The sequence below is a fragment of the Salvia splendens genome, unplaced genomic scaffold (genome assembly GCF_004379255.2).
Source record: "Salvia splendens isolate huo1 unplaced genomic scaffold, SspV2 ctg96, whole genome shotgun sequence".
In the NCBI taxonomy this organism is placed as follows: Eukaryota; Viridiplantae; Streptophyta; class Magnoliopsida; order Lamiales; family Lamiaceae; genus Salvia; species Salvia splendens.
The window spans coordinates 1-14,927 of NW_024599649.1; the positions used below are offsets into that span (position 1 = coordinate 1).

The window sequence follows — 14,927 nt, forward strand, 5'->3', positions numbered from 1 at the left end:
ATGAAGTGATAACCTAATCACATCTGAAGTTAAGTAAGACCTATTTTGTGTACATAGATTTCTCCGTTAATTCTACGAGGTTTTATAACCTTAATGGTTTTCCGACCATTTGGCTGTGGGTTTGTTGGATGTGAAGGAAACTAATTGGAGGAACTGTTCTTAATCTTAATGCTAAGGATCCTGAATTTTAGTTAAAAGTGTTTGTTGTGCATTTTACATACTCTATGTTTAGCAGTGGAAATAAGCATGCACCAAGCACAAGATGATGGCATCAGCACGGATGCAGACTTTCTAAAAAATGTGACGCGAACCAAAGCATCCAAGTACCTTAAGTTGGGCAGCGGATCATTTTCCCGTGGCAGGGATTCTCGTGATAGGGGCAAAGATGCGAACATGAGAGATGAAAACGAGGCATTGAGGCAAACCCGGGATGGTTCTGTAGAAAACATTCATTCTATCATGAAAAACATAAAGAGGAAGTCTATATTTAATGGTTCTCATAGAGGATTATATAAGGAGGGTGAGCGTAATGAATTGATAATGTTTGAAGCTAAATATAAGGCCTCGTTGAAGAATATCAAAGGCTCGGAAGATGTGCTCGGTGATGACCATCTATCTGACACATGGGATTCTTCTCATTTGGATCTGGTTGAAGATGAGAAGCAAGATGTCATTGAAGAGGCTGACAAAGATTCTAGTGATTTAAATAGTCAGGAAACTCTTCCGCATCCAGAGAATGCTAGTGGTCAATATAATTCTAAACGGACAAGGCCTACTGAAGGTCAAACTGCCCATAGGCAGATTCCTGAAAAGCGACGCCCAGATTCCAAAAAGAAGCCCAAAAATCGGAAACCTCCAGGTAATTGTACCTCCTTTTTTACTCCTTTATATGCGTGTTATTGCCACTGATGGTTGACGGCTTTAGGTGCTTGCCCAATGGCAATAATGAATTCCACTGCACTGCTTATCGAGCCTCCAGAAAGCAAAAAATTTGGAATATTTTCCCTGCAATATACAGAAAAGAAGAGAAGCCAATAAGCAAGGAGAACTGGGAACCTAGATTTGCTGGACATCAGACACTCAGAGAAAGGGAGGAGTCTTTTATTGCTCGTGATCAGGAAATAAAATGTGGTTTTGTTAACGGCCCTAATGGGTCGTCAATAGCAGGATTTAACTTGGACGAAGATGATGCAAAATACATCAGCAGCTGTAATATTGCAGTCAGTTCTTGCATCTTTGGAAATTCTGATCGCCTGAGATCGCCAATGGGAAAAACGGTACAATTCCCTACACATTGTTCGGTTTTAGTAAGAAAGATGAGTCCTGTATGCTTTTAGACACGTCATTCGTCACTTGTATTTTACTCATAAACATTGAGTGCAAGTACTATAAATAGAGATCCTTTAGGTCCATTTTCTGAACATTGAGATTATAAAAGTGTATGGATCATTTTCCTTGCTAAAAAAGTCATTATTGAGGTGCCAATTTGTGTGTATTCTGAAAATGGAGTTATTTAGGATCTCTGATTTTGTAGGTCTCACGTTTCTCCAAGAAAAATGTTTGCTTTGTCATGTTCGTGGACGAAGTAACTCTGAATACTCTTTCATCTGAAGGCCATATGCCAGACACCACAGGCTTCATTGGGTTGTGGAAGATCGTGGTGGTGAAGGATCTTCCTTACTCCGATATGAGAAGAGTAGGGAAGATACCGAAATTATTAACACACCGTCTCTTCCCTTCTGCCAGGTATAATAAAACAGAATTAACCTTCATTCAAATAAGCCATATTATGTTCTGAAAATTGCAGTTTAAGATACATATCTCAGTTTTCTTCGCATTGCTGTTTCTTGAGATTTGTTTGCCTGTTTTCTCATGGCTTCTTCACAGTCTAATCTGCTTGTTGTTTAGGTACTCGATTTGGTTGGACAGCAAGCTTCGTCTCCAGCTCGATCCGTTACTGATTCTGGAATACTTCCTCTGGAGAAAAGGCTACGAATACGCTATCTCCAATCACTATGATCGCCATTGTTTGTGGGAAGAGGTTGCACAGAACAAGAAGCTTAACAAGTACAACCACAGTGTCATAGACGAACAGTTTGTATTTTACCAATCTGACGGGATGCGAAGATTCAATCAATCCGACCCTGACAAGCTTCTCCCAAGCAGTGAGATTTCAATCCACTCTCATCTAAACACAATTTCTTGGTTTTGTTGGTGCTGTCTATGATGTATGTATTACGTGCTTTCAAGCAGATGTACCTGAAGGGTCTTTCATCGTGAGGGCTCATACGCCAATGTCAAACTTGTTTTCTTGTCTATGGTTCAATGAGGTGGACAGGTTCACGCCCCGTGACCAGCTGAGTTTCGCCTATACATATCACAAGTTGAGCAAGATGAATCCCGGGAAGCCCTTTTATCTCCATATGTTCAAGGTGGGTTCGAGTCTAGTAGGTTGTATCCCTCCCCTTTGTACGGGTCCCCATCACCCAACTCTCTGAGAAATAGAAAAAAAAGAAGAAGCATAGCTCTTGAAGAGGCAAGGAAGGTGGTTACATTTGGTGATAGCTCCCACAACAAACATACTCTGATATTTGACTGATGTCAACTTCTTTGATTGTCTAATCCTTCAAATGCTCACTCTGATGTTATTGTGAATATAATCTACTAATCTAAGCCTAAACTGTCTGGTCTTTTCTTTTTAGGACTGCGAGAGGCGAAAGATTGCCAAATTGTACCGTCACAGGTCCAAGGAGAAGAGAGCTAGCTCCCACGTCGATTTATAGGTATCTTTTCTTCTCTTTCAATTCGCTGTGCATCACCGGAGTCGTCGGAGCTGGTTCTAGTACAAAGCAAATTAATCTGCCTCGTTCGTATGTTAGCTTTGATTGTGTCTCCTAAGATCACTTGAAAAATAGACCAAATCCATACAAATTTTGAGTCCAAAATCTCAATTTTTATTATCTACTTATATTACTATTCATTATGTAAAATCTTAGAAGAAGCAATATTCACGATGACATTACTTGGTAGAGTTCATATTGTCAAGTTCAAGTTATTCAATGCCTTCTTTCTTTTTACAAACATCCAGCTTCATTGTTGATGCTCATTTGAGTTTAAATATAAACACATTAATCTTTTTGACAAAAATGTACAATTATTCAGCTTGAACTCGAACATGAAAAGTGAATGAAAGATGATAAGTTTAATTTATAAAGAATCAATAAACTTGAACTGACACAATCTGACACCTCTATAATAGGAGTAAGAATCTAAGCTAAAATTGGTCTCAAACTAACTTTTCTATTGAAAAAAAAGAAGAAAGAAAGAATATCACCATTCAAGTTTCTTGATGGAAGCACCAGAATCATGCATGGGGAAACTCTTTTTCAACAAGAATCTGATCAAAACCAAAATGCTGACTTTCTTCCAAGAAATGGTTTGCCCATTTGCCTTTGACAACTTGAAGGCTTTAACACAGCAAACCTGCACATGATCATCTTTCCCAGGTGAAGAAGAACTATCACACAAATGATCTTCTGCAACGTTTTTCCTCGAAAACTTCTCGTTCAAATCCTCCCACAAAATGTCCATTTTCTCCTCCTTATGTTCATCATCATTGACGTAGCAGAAGTTCTCTCGAAATGTGATAGTGTTGCGCTTGAATTCGTGGAGTGAATCACACAAATTGAAGTTCCATTCATCTTCTTGTACATGCTTCCCGACGGACGGCCAAAGAGGTGGCGATTCCAGCAAGCACGGAGGCGGGTTGGTGATGGTGGCCGGGAAGGTGAAGTCCTCCTCCGCGTCGTCGGCCATGAGCTCGCTGGGGCGGTTGAATTGGCAGTGTTGGTAGTTAGTTCAGTAGTAGTACAAGATATGTGTATAGCAGCACTCTTGAATTGTGTTTTATAGTTTTCAACAGATTTAAGTAGTTCCTCTTCAACGGCTACTAATGAGCACCTATTTTTTGTTATTGTTTGTTATAAATGTACATTTAATTAGTATATCTACATTAGAATAGGGAATAAAGTCAAATTATTGTGATATGTTCACCAACTCTTTTATTCATTATAGTCCTGTTTATGACAAATGTAATAATTTTAAAAACGCCTATAAGTTTTTATAAGTAACTTTTAAATGTTAATTAAGCTCAATTTATTGTGCGTGCGTGTGTGTAACGGTTGGATGCATTCATGAAAGCTAGTAGCATATAGATTTAATTGCATTATTACAGTAGAGTTGAGCTACTATTATTACCATCCCATGATTTTGTCATTTATTGTCTACACCAAATGCCAAGGAGAAATTGATAGAAGAGTTAATTTAAAATTGAAAGTATGTGTACAAGGAAAATTGGGGTTTACTATCCCCGTATTAAATAGCCATATTACATTTCAAATAACTGTAAAATTCATGTGAATAATAAATAACGTACCTAAAATCGGACTTAGATAATAGTGACGTTGTAAACGGAGGAGCAATAATTGCTGTACAAATTCAAAGTATTTTCAATTACGTGTGGGATAAGTTGAATATAACAGAAATTCCAAATAAATTAAATAACTGTGGAAATTCTTGAAAAATCCGAATACTTGTGTTTATATTTATAATCGCACACGACTAGACTTTGTATAAGTCGACTGACGTTGCCTCCCAGTTTTAAAACTGGACTAGTAAATAAATCAGCAACGCTATCAATTCACGGTTTAATTGGTCAATTAGACCATTATTGGGCCAAAATAGTGCAATTAAATATAGTTTATATGATATGTTTATAAAAATATACTATAATAAAAATTGATTAGTTGATAATATAATTAAATTGTACATAAATTTTAGCAAATGATAAAATATGATTATAAACAATGACAATGACCGATATATATATATATTAATGAATAATGACAAATAATATTTATATGCATAAAATTACACTTTGTATGTAGTTTTAATGGATATATCATATATTATACTATAAAATGAACAAATTTTATTGAATACTCACAATGGATTAGGGGCACTTCATTTTACAGACAAATTCCTAATCTAAAACCCTAATTTTAAAAACGAATTTATTCAACTCTGCCGGCGAGAACTTTCTTGAGGATCTACGAATAATAATCAACACTCAACAATAAGTTGAGGCTAAAGTTCAAATCTTAGGGTCAAAAACCGCATCTTTTCAACAATTTTGTGGTGAAATCAAAGAAATATCTTGCGATGGCGGAGCTGCAATCCGCGGTTAATGCCCACTTTGATCAAATGGCTGATCTGGTGGAGAAGCTCTCGGCGGAATTCCGCTCCGGCCTCAAACCTGCTTACGAAAATTTCATGGGTTTCTTCCACGCCATTGATTGGAAGGTACTTTAGTTGCTTTCTCTGTCGGTGTTGATTGAATTCTGTTATATCTTGCGGTGATCGAGATCGACTGTTAGGTCCTTTCGTGGGTTTTGCGTTTTTATGTTCTGATTAAGTGTTTCTGTGTCTTGGAATTTCGAATCGCGTTTCCTTGAAATGTGTTATCTTACATAGAAGGAGCTGGAATTGGTTTGATTAATGGATGTACTACTAGTTTGTAACTTCAGCTTTTGGGATGTGATTTACAAAATGAGTTGTGTAATTTGCTACTCTAATGAGTGAGTGAGATCAAATTAACTACATAGATTGAACTCTCTGAGGGGGTATTAATCAGTTATTAGGATTACAGTGGTATGGCTCGTAACCAGATTTAAAATCATTAAAGAGGTCTTCTTTTGGCCTATTGATGTCCTTAACATTTCATTTGTGCTGGTTTCTGTGGTTTTCTGTTCATGATGTTGTAACCACATCCTATCTTAAACTAGCGCCGATTGGTTTTTGTTGATTACTCGGGAACATATAGTAGATCAAAGGAATTACTCCATGGTGCTGTTGCTTGAGTTTAAGCTGTTTCACTGCCCAATTAAAGCTTCTCTAGCTATGTGTTTCATCACTTATCTTGTCGTTTTTAGATGTATACCTCATGTATTGGCTTGCATTTCTCTGATCTTCGAATTTCCTTTCTTGTCTGCAGGAACCTTGGTTGATATGTCTTCTCTCCTTCCATGTAATCTTGCTAGTAGTAGTTTTTGTATCACGGAGAAACATCAACTTTCAGATGTTTTTATTCCTTCTTGCATGTAAGACTCCTATAATCCTATCAATAGTGCACCTTTTTTATAATGTCGGACCTAAGCTAATATGAAGCCAGATTTTGATAAGCATATAACTGCCATATTTTATTAAATTACAAAAGTATTTGAACAAGCCCTCTTGTGATTTTGGAAGATGCAGCAGTCGTACAGTTAGTCGGGCCATAGTAATGAATCATATGTATTTGATATTGTGCAGTAGGAGGAGTGTATCTGGCCGAGAGGCTTAATCATGTCCTTGGCAGCAACTGGAAAAACTTTGCAGGCCAGAACTACTTTGACACTAACGGACTCTTTCTCTCGGTGCTCTGGTCAGGGCCCTTGCTAGTGATCGCGATCATAATCTTGGTAAGCTGTTGCTCACCCTCTTTCCATCCTCTGGTGATGATATTCATGCATCACTCCATGCTTGTGTTCCTTCCTCATGCAGGTGAACACATTGTTTCCTTGTGTTATTTGATTGTGAGATGGAAAAGGGCCGAGCTCAAACATCGCACAAGAGCAGCTCGTGGTAAGGAGGAATAAGCAGAGACAATGCTTTGTATTTTAGTCTCCCCTGTGAAGTCCAAATGTTGGTTTTGCTTACACGTTGGTCTTCTCCTGCTGAAAATTATACTCCTAGTTAGTTTGTAATGCTATAGTGACTTCTTTTAATGGTAAAGTATTTTGTCATCCAACAGATGGCCATACTTTGTCATCCAATAGTACATCACAAAATTATCACTCCATAAACTAATGAAGTGTTCTAATGGACTAGATGATACTTTGATAAATGAATCTGTGTTGCATTATTAGGCATAATCGATACATTATATGGGTATAATTGTAAAACCACAGTGAATCACACACGTTTCAAAACGGAAGGAGCGATAATTAAGCGGGATTTTCATAGACCTTTCATCTACTCACTCTCTCTCTCTCTCTCTCTCACTCACTCCAACCGCCTCACTCCTTAACTCACCATCAAATTTCGTCTCCCCTAATTCCCACCCAATTCCAAACCCTAGCCGCTACTCCAATCCACCAGAATTCTACCATAGCGTCGATTTTCACTGTTAAATCAACCCTCCGCCTCCGTTTCACAGTTGAAACCTCACTCCCTTTGCGCAACCATCAATTTCAAGTCGACAACAAGGTAGGGCTTAAAAGTTTCAATTTTGGGTAATATCCTCTTTTAATCGCCGATTTACACCGTCAAAACACCACACAGTCGACGATTCAATGTTTTGTTCCAAACAATATCACGGTTTTCACAGACGTTTTAGTCGATCTTTTCCGTAAATCATGAAATCGCGTCCATTATTGAAGTTTGTAGTTAATTACTGGTTTACAATTGTGTATTGGGCCATTTTGTAGAGGAAATCTTATTGGGTTTGATTTTTGGTTCGTCTCACAGATCAAGAATGACGAAAAGAGGCAGACCTTTCAAAAGCCAACCCATCCAGACTGCAGGTGAGCAATCTTTTGCTCACCTTTTGATTTTATGGAGTAGTTGTACATTATTGTAGGCAATGGTGTACATTATGTTTTTTGTTTTAAGCTACATCAATCGGTTTCATAGAATGCTTGTAATTGAGTGAATGTTATATTCTTCTGTGCATTCTTTGCTTGCTTTTGTACATTATTTTATCAAGTAGTCTGCATTACAGTATATTAATGCGATACATTATTGATACCGTCGATTATAATCATGTACTGATGTTGTATATTGGACAACAGCGAAGCATCCTAGTATGAATGTATGATCTGTTACATTTTTCATCTTTTTATACATTATTTAATCAAAATTTTACATTATTCGATGCGGATGTGCTACATTATTGTGTTATAGTTTCTGCTCTATATGGTCCTCTGTATCTTCTTTCAAAAGTCATAAGCACATTATTTAACTCAATATTTACATTACTTCATATTGATGTGCTACATTATTTTGTGTTATAGTATGATCTGTTACATTTTTTCATTTTTTCTGTACATTATTTACTCAAAATTTTACATTATTTTATACGGATGTGCTCCATTATTGTGTGTTATATAAGGGTGTGTTATATTAATACACTTTTTACTTACATTACCGGCTTCATAAGGTTACAGGTAAATATGCATACATTAGGCCTTTAGACATTGTTTGATCAAATATTTACATTATTTCGCACTGATGCGTTACATTATTATTATTTGTTATCTTGTAGTAATGTAAATTCGTATTAACCAGTAATGTAACATTTTGACTAATCAATGTATCTGTTTATGAATAGGTACAAAGAGGTCCAGAGTCGAATTCGATGACAGTGAGGAGTCCACTTGTATTAGATTTCTTTTTTTTGTTTGTTGTAATATGATGACAATAATGAATGTTTTTTGAAACATTTATTTATCAAATAATGTACAATTACGATCTAATGATGTGGAGAGAGAGGATCCCAACATTACATTACTTGATGTAAAACATATACATTATTATTGAACATACATATGTTGGTGCCCCAATATTTTGATAATGTAAATATACTTCAAAGTAATGTAAACCTTTAGTAATCAGTAAAGTAGAATCATAACAATATCATGTGTTAATATTATAATGTAGACAACACATGAAATAATGTAAATGGGTACTACAACCTAGCCCCATGAATTGCTAAACCCAAAGGGCATGAATTCAATTTCCTTTCAACATTATTCTCTTCAATCTGTACATTTTTCACTGATCCGTGCACATTATTAGATACTATTGGTACATTATTTACTGTACCAAATCTTAAATGCATTAAAATATGAAATTTAATACATGTGGTTGTGCTATAACCTAGCCCCATGAGTTGCTAAACCCAAGGGGAATGATTCAAACTCTCTGCCCTTTGTAATGGTTCCGTTTGTGAAAATAAAATGACAATTGATGTGCTCCATTATTGTGTGTTATATAAGGGTGTGTTATATTAATACACTTTTTACTTACATTACCGGCTTCATAAGGTTACAGGTAAATATGCATACATTAGGCCTTTAGACATTGTTTGATCAAATATTTACATTATTTCGCACTGATGTGTTACATTATTATTATTTGTTATCTTGTAGTAATGTAAATTCGTATTAACCAGTAATGTAACATTTTGACTAATCAATGTATCTGTTTATGAATAGGTACAAAGAGGTCCAGAGTCGAATTCGATGACAGTGAGGAGTCCACTTGTATTAGATTTCTTTTTTTTTTTTGTTTGTAATATGATGACAATAATGAATGTTTTTTGAAACATTTATCTATCAAATAATGTACAATTACGATCTAATGATGTGGAGAGAGAGGATCCCAACATTACATTACTTGATGTAAAACATATACATTATTATTGAACATACATATGTTGGTGCCCCAATATTTTGATAATGTAAATATACTTCAAAGTAATGTAAACCTTAGTAATCAGTAAAGTAGAATCATAACAATATCATGTGTTAATATATAATGTAACAACACATGAAATAATGTAAATGGGTACTACAACCTAGCCCCATGAATTGCTAACCCAAAGGCATGAATTCGATTTCCTTTCAACATTATTCTCTTCAATCTGTACATTTTTCACTGATCCGTGCACATTATTAGATACTATTGGTACATTATTTACTGTACCAAATCTTAAATGCATTAAAATATGAAATTTAATACATGTGGTTGTGCTATAACCTAGCCCCATGAGTTGCTAAACCCAAGGGGAATGATTCAAACTCTCTGCCTTGTAATGTTCCGTTTTGAAAATAAAATGACAATTGATGCAAAATAAAACTAAATACAAGAACGAACTAATCACAAACAAATACAGAAAACCATAGATCAATTACACTACTAATACAATAACTTTCTACCAAAATTATCAATAATCACAAAAAAAACATACGTCTTTCAATTGAAAAAAGACGACAGCAATTTCTTGAGAAGGTCTTCAATGGGAGAAAAAGCGATATGGCGAGAGAAGAAAAAATGATGAGGGAGAAGAAGAAAGATTGTTCAATTTCCCCAATTTCAACATCTCCATATCTGATCTCAACCGCTGCGTGAAGAGATCGGAAATGCAATTGTGGAGGAATTGAAATCGCGTCGTCGATTGAATCTCTCCACACTCTCCTCCCTCTGCAATCCTTCTCTCTTCAGTCGTCGTGAATGAATACTCCAACAATTTGGTTTTGTGACGAAAACCTAAACACCAGATGCCTTCAATGGAGAAAAACAGAGAATAATTGAGGGAGAGAAGAAAGATAAATTGGCGTGTAATCTTGTAGAAAAAATCAAAATGAATTAAACGTATTTTGCTGATCTTTGAAGGAGAAAATCAAAGAGAATTACCATAACTGAATCTATTGTGTATACCAAAAATGACATTTTTGAATATTATTTAATACTCCATCCGTCCCCAAATAAGAGTCGCTAATTTCCATTTTGGGCGTCCTCCATTAAGAGTCACTCTTCATTTTTACCATAAATGGTAGTAGGCCTCACATTTCACTCCCACTCAACATTTTATTATAAAACCAATATAAAAATGTGGGTCCCACATTCCACTAACTTTTTCAACCAACTTTTCTCTACATTTCTTAAAACTCGTGTTCGGTCAAGAGCGATTCCTATTAGGGGACGGAGGGAGTATTTTCTTTAATAACATGTGGCACTGTTTTCGGCCATTAGATTTTCAAATTGTGGGGTTGAGATTTAGTTGGAAGAATGGACAATAATTAGAAAAAGGATATGAATACATCCATATTGACATATTTTGATATCTACATTTACATTAATATGATACATTAAAAATGCAAAAATTCTAAAAAAATTCAAATTTTGACATCGGAACATATGCAACTAATATCTCGTTAGAATCTTATAAATTATCTTTATTTATTATATGTTGTGTAAACAAATAATTTAAATTGAGATAGTTATAATCATTTAAAGTTTTGAGATATTTTAAAAAAATAATTATAACTAATTTGTTGTTAATTGACACTAATATCCCTAGTTGACATTTTTTACACTACATTGATACTCTTGGCTGAATGACCTTAGGCCTTGATTTAATGATCCAATGTTTATTATTCAATTGTAGTTAGCAATTTAAGAGAGAGTTAGCAATATAATGCACCCCGGACTTTATATATTCATGTTTAGTAAATTAAAATAAGGAGAAAAGTTACAAAATTTAGTGAAGTTTATATCAGAAAAAACAAGTTACGTAGAAAAATATAAAAATAATATAATAATAATTATTATTATTATTATTATTATTATAGATATGAGTGTGATCCGCTGCTAACTTTTTTTAAGTTGCTAACTCATCAATGCAATGTATTAAAAATGTCAACACGATGATACTGAAATGTCAACATAAACTTAAGTTGATATTTTAATACATTATGTTGACATTGATATTTAAATATCAACACAATTTATTAAAATATCAATACAAATATGTGTTGACATTTTTAATACACTACGTTGATGAGTTAGGAAGTTTTAGTCCGACATTCAACATCTTATTACGTACTCTATTTGTTTTATCTTTTGTAGACTGTAGTAACTATATAGTTTTTCAAAGTAAATATCTCTATTGGTCTATGCATGATATGCATAAGAGATACTGAAAAACTTATTGAAAGAAAGCAAATATGTCGAATGATAATTATTAATCTTACTTAAAATAGGCTATATTTGCAACCTTTTTACGTATGTTAGACCATATTTGTGATTTCATTTTAAAGATGATTTTAAGAGGTCAGATCAGACTCTAAAGTAATTCTGTCATAAATAATTATGTAATCTGTTTATCTATGAATATGATGATTATCAAACTCTTTTTTTCCCCAAAATGCAGTTAGCATTAAATTCCCTCTAATTCCAAATCCCAACACCCCAAATACAAAACCACCCAATCTGAACTCATGATTTGCAGATGATCTGAACTCATTATATACATACATTACATCGTCGTAAATTTGCTGCCGACATTTCCACATCTCATTTTGATTCGTGATTGTTGCATTTGTTTTCGAAAAAAAGTCTAGTCTTGGGGAGTAAAGACATTAAATTCGGGGGATATTAAACAAGGATTATTATCATTAGCACCGGATTCGGTCGATTTGGGTCATGTTAAGGACAATCTAATAGGGTTCGGATTAGCTGTGGGATCGAGCGCGTTTATTGGATCCAGCTTCATCATCAAGAAGAAGGGTTTACAGAAGCTGCCGCATTGGGCTCTCGAGCTGGTGAGTCTTACTTTCTTCGGATCTTTCTCGCTTGCTTTTCTTAGGAGAAGGTATACAAATTTTTGGGGCATTCTTCTTTTAGGATGTTAAGGTAAAGTTAGATAATTTTTTTATTTTTACTTTTTTTGTAATCAACATTGTTATTATCTTGATCGAATTTACCAAGTTTAGTTCTTTTAGATTCAAGGAAAAAGTTCGAGTATGATTTTGAGTGGTTCTTGGAGCAAGTGAGTAACGCTAGCTTCAGAATTACTCATATGATTCTGAGTATAGAATCTTCATAATCTTAATTTTGGTTGTTGGTGTAGTTTTTATATAGGGAACCTAATGTCTTGGCACAACTTATACACATTAATGTCTAAGGCAGTTATTTTGTTTATAGTTTTCTAATGATAGTCAATTCCTCAATTGAAGGCTCGGGAGGATATGGATACTTGCTCGAACCACTTTGGTGGATCGGAATGTTTACTAGTAAGGAGTTATTTTTCATATATACAACATTATCAAGCTCTTTCAATGACTGTGGTCATACTAAAGAGTTGTGATTTTCTCAGTGGTCATTGGGGAGTTTGCCAATTTTGTTGCTTATATGTATGCCCCTGCTGTCCTTGTTACAATTGGAGCGTTAAGCATAATTGTCAGTTATCGGATGTTTTTATCCCATCTATATTTTGTCAACAGCAATACTAACAAAAACTAAACAGGCATTGTGTTCATTGGCAGTGCTGTTTTAGCTCATTTCTTACTGAAAGAAACCTTGAGGAAGTTAGGAATCTTGGGATGCGTTTTATGTATAGTGGTTCTACAGTTATTGTGCTTCATGCACCTGGTGAACATGCTATCAGCTCAGTCGATGAAATCTGGGAATTGGCAGTACAGCCAGGTGAATCTATTACTTTAACCGCTGCTGCTTTGATTTTCTTTTTTCTTTCTGTAATGGTGGGATGAGGTGAAAAAGAAAAAGAGCAAGGTATCTGTATACATGTATGGTTTCTTGGTCCAGCTTTTCTTTTTACGTGGCTTCAGCAGTAGCTGTGGTCTTGGCGCTTGTGTTGTATTGCGAACCACGCTATGGACAGACAAACATCATGATTTACATCGGGGTTTGTTCTGTAATTGGATCTTTGACTGTAAGCACATGCCATTGCTTTTTCCTTCTTCATGTAAATACTAACATTTCATGTTTAACTGAATCTTGTTTTCCTGTCTGATTAAAAGTGCTGTTCCTTTGCAGGTTATGAGCGTGAAGCACTAGGCATCGCTATAAAGCTCACATTGGAGGGCAGTAGCCAGGTAGCTCACTTCAAGTCCTGTGTATTTGCCATGGTGGCAGCTACATGTGTTATCACTCAATTGAACTACTTAAACAAGGTTGGTATGTATATTCCAAAATTCTCATAATATATACTCTTAGATTAGGCATAATTTTTATGGACAACTTTGGCATCTCTCCAGGCTCTGGACACATTTAACACAGCTGTTGTATCTCCAATTTATTATGCCATGTTCACGTCACTTACAATCGTTGCCAGTGCCATAATGTTTAAGGTATCTGTAGTGTTGCCGGATAATTTCCAGTGTAGCTATTATTTTGGTAATAGTTAAAACTTAAACTACTTTCTCCTACTCCAGGATTGGTCTGGTCAGAGTGCTAGTAGCATCGTCTCTGTTCTCTGCGGATTTATAACTGTGCTTCGGGTACAATGGTTTTGCACAGTACAAGAGATCCAGAGAAACAGCTTACTAGAGGTAATATACTAGTAACCACCACTTTTCACGTAAATGAAATGGCATCTACACCTTCTCTCTCTCTCACTCACTAATTTCTTTGTCCAATATTTTATCATGCTCGATGCATTTGGGTTTTGCAATACTGATAAATAGTACTATCTGTTATAGAAAGTTATCAAGAATATATATAGTTAGAGGACAGTTGTTAGGCATCTCCGTGTATACTACGTAGTTCTGCCTTAAATCTAACTAGTCACTCTACCAATTTCTTTACACATTAGTTCCCGATAAATTGACTCCAACTTCAAATTTAGGACAAACGGGCCAACTTTTCTAGTGCTTAAAAGTCGTGTTGGCAATCGAAAACAAAGGCAGACATTTTCTTTAAAGAGCACATGCTCTGGCTAGAAAATGGTATCTACCTTTATATCCTAGGACTATGATCTTTTATCCGAGCCTAATATTCTGTTCTGGATCCGATTACTAACTTGAGACTGCGCCACAAAATATCCAATACACGATCCTTGATATGATAACATGTTGATCTTCAAGCCTCTAGGGAAAGATATTTTGACGACTCTAGCTCGACATCTTGCAGATTATTCCGTGCTTTCTCCACACATATCTTGGATTGTTCATGGGAATGGTGAGATTGGAAACAGAAAGACAACGATGACTTGCAAATGAATACGTTGCAATCATCCATCAAAGCCATTTCAAATAAGGGAATATCCTGAACATGTAGTAGTAGTAGCTTCTGTATAGGAATAT

The 14,927-nt window shown here is 35.3% G+C and overlaps 2 protein-coding genes and 2 pseudogenes across 3 annotated transcripts; 3 read left to right on the top strand and 1 right to left on the bottom strand.

Moving 5' to 3' along the window:
• The first annotated feature begins 12 nt into the window (after positions 1-12).
• Positions 13-4,046, top strand: LOC121791894 (annotated as a pseudogene).
• Positions 3,331-3,816, bottom strand: LOC121791896. Its single transcript, XM_042189711.1, has one exon. It carries the CDS (start codon positions 3,814-3,816, stop codon positions 3,331-3,333), a length of 486 nt encoding a protein of 161 aa, XP_042045645.1.
• A 999-nt stretch (positions 4,047-5,045) lies between the features above and the next one.
• Positions 5,046-6,847, top strand: LOC121791897 (transmembrane protein 18-like). 2 transcript variants are annotated; one of them, XM_042189713.1, is made up of 4 exons: positions 5,046-5,361; positions 6,053-6,158; positions 6,370-6,525; positions 6,601-6,847. In XM_042189713.1, the coding sequence occupies exons 1-4, from the start codon at positions 5,221-5,223 to the stop codon at positions 6,693-6,695; spliced, it is 498 nt and encodes a 165-aa protein (XP_042045647.1). In that variant the 5' UTR covers positions 5,046-5,220; the 3' UTR covers positions 6,696-6,847. The 2 variants fall into 2 exon arrangements, with proteins under 2 accessions (XP_042045647.1, XP_042045646.1); XM_042189712.1 differs by having other exon boundaries at positions 6,370-6,518.
• Positions 6,848-7,573: 726 nt separating this feature from the next.
• On the top strand, positions 7,574-14,880 carry LOC121791895 (annotated as a pseudogene).
• Positions 14,881-14,927: the final 47 nt, after the last annotated feature.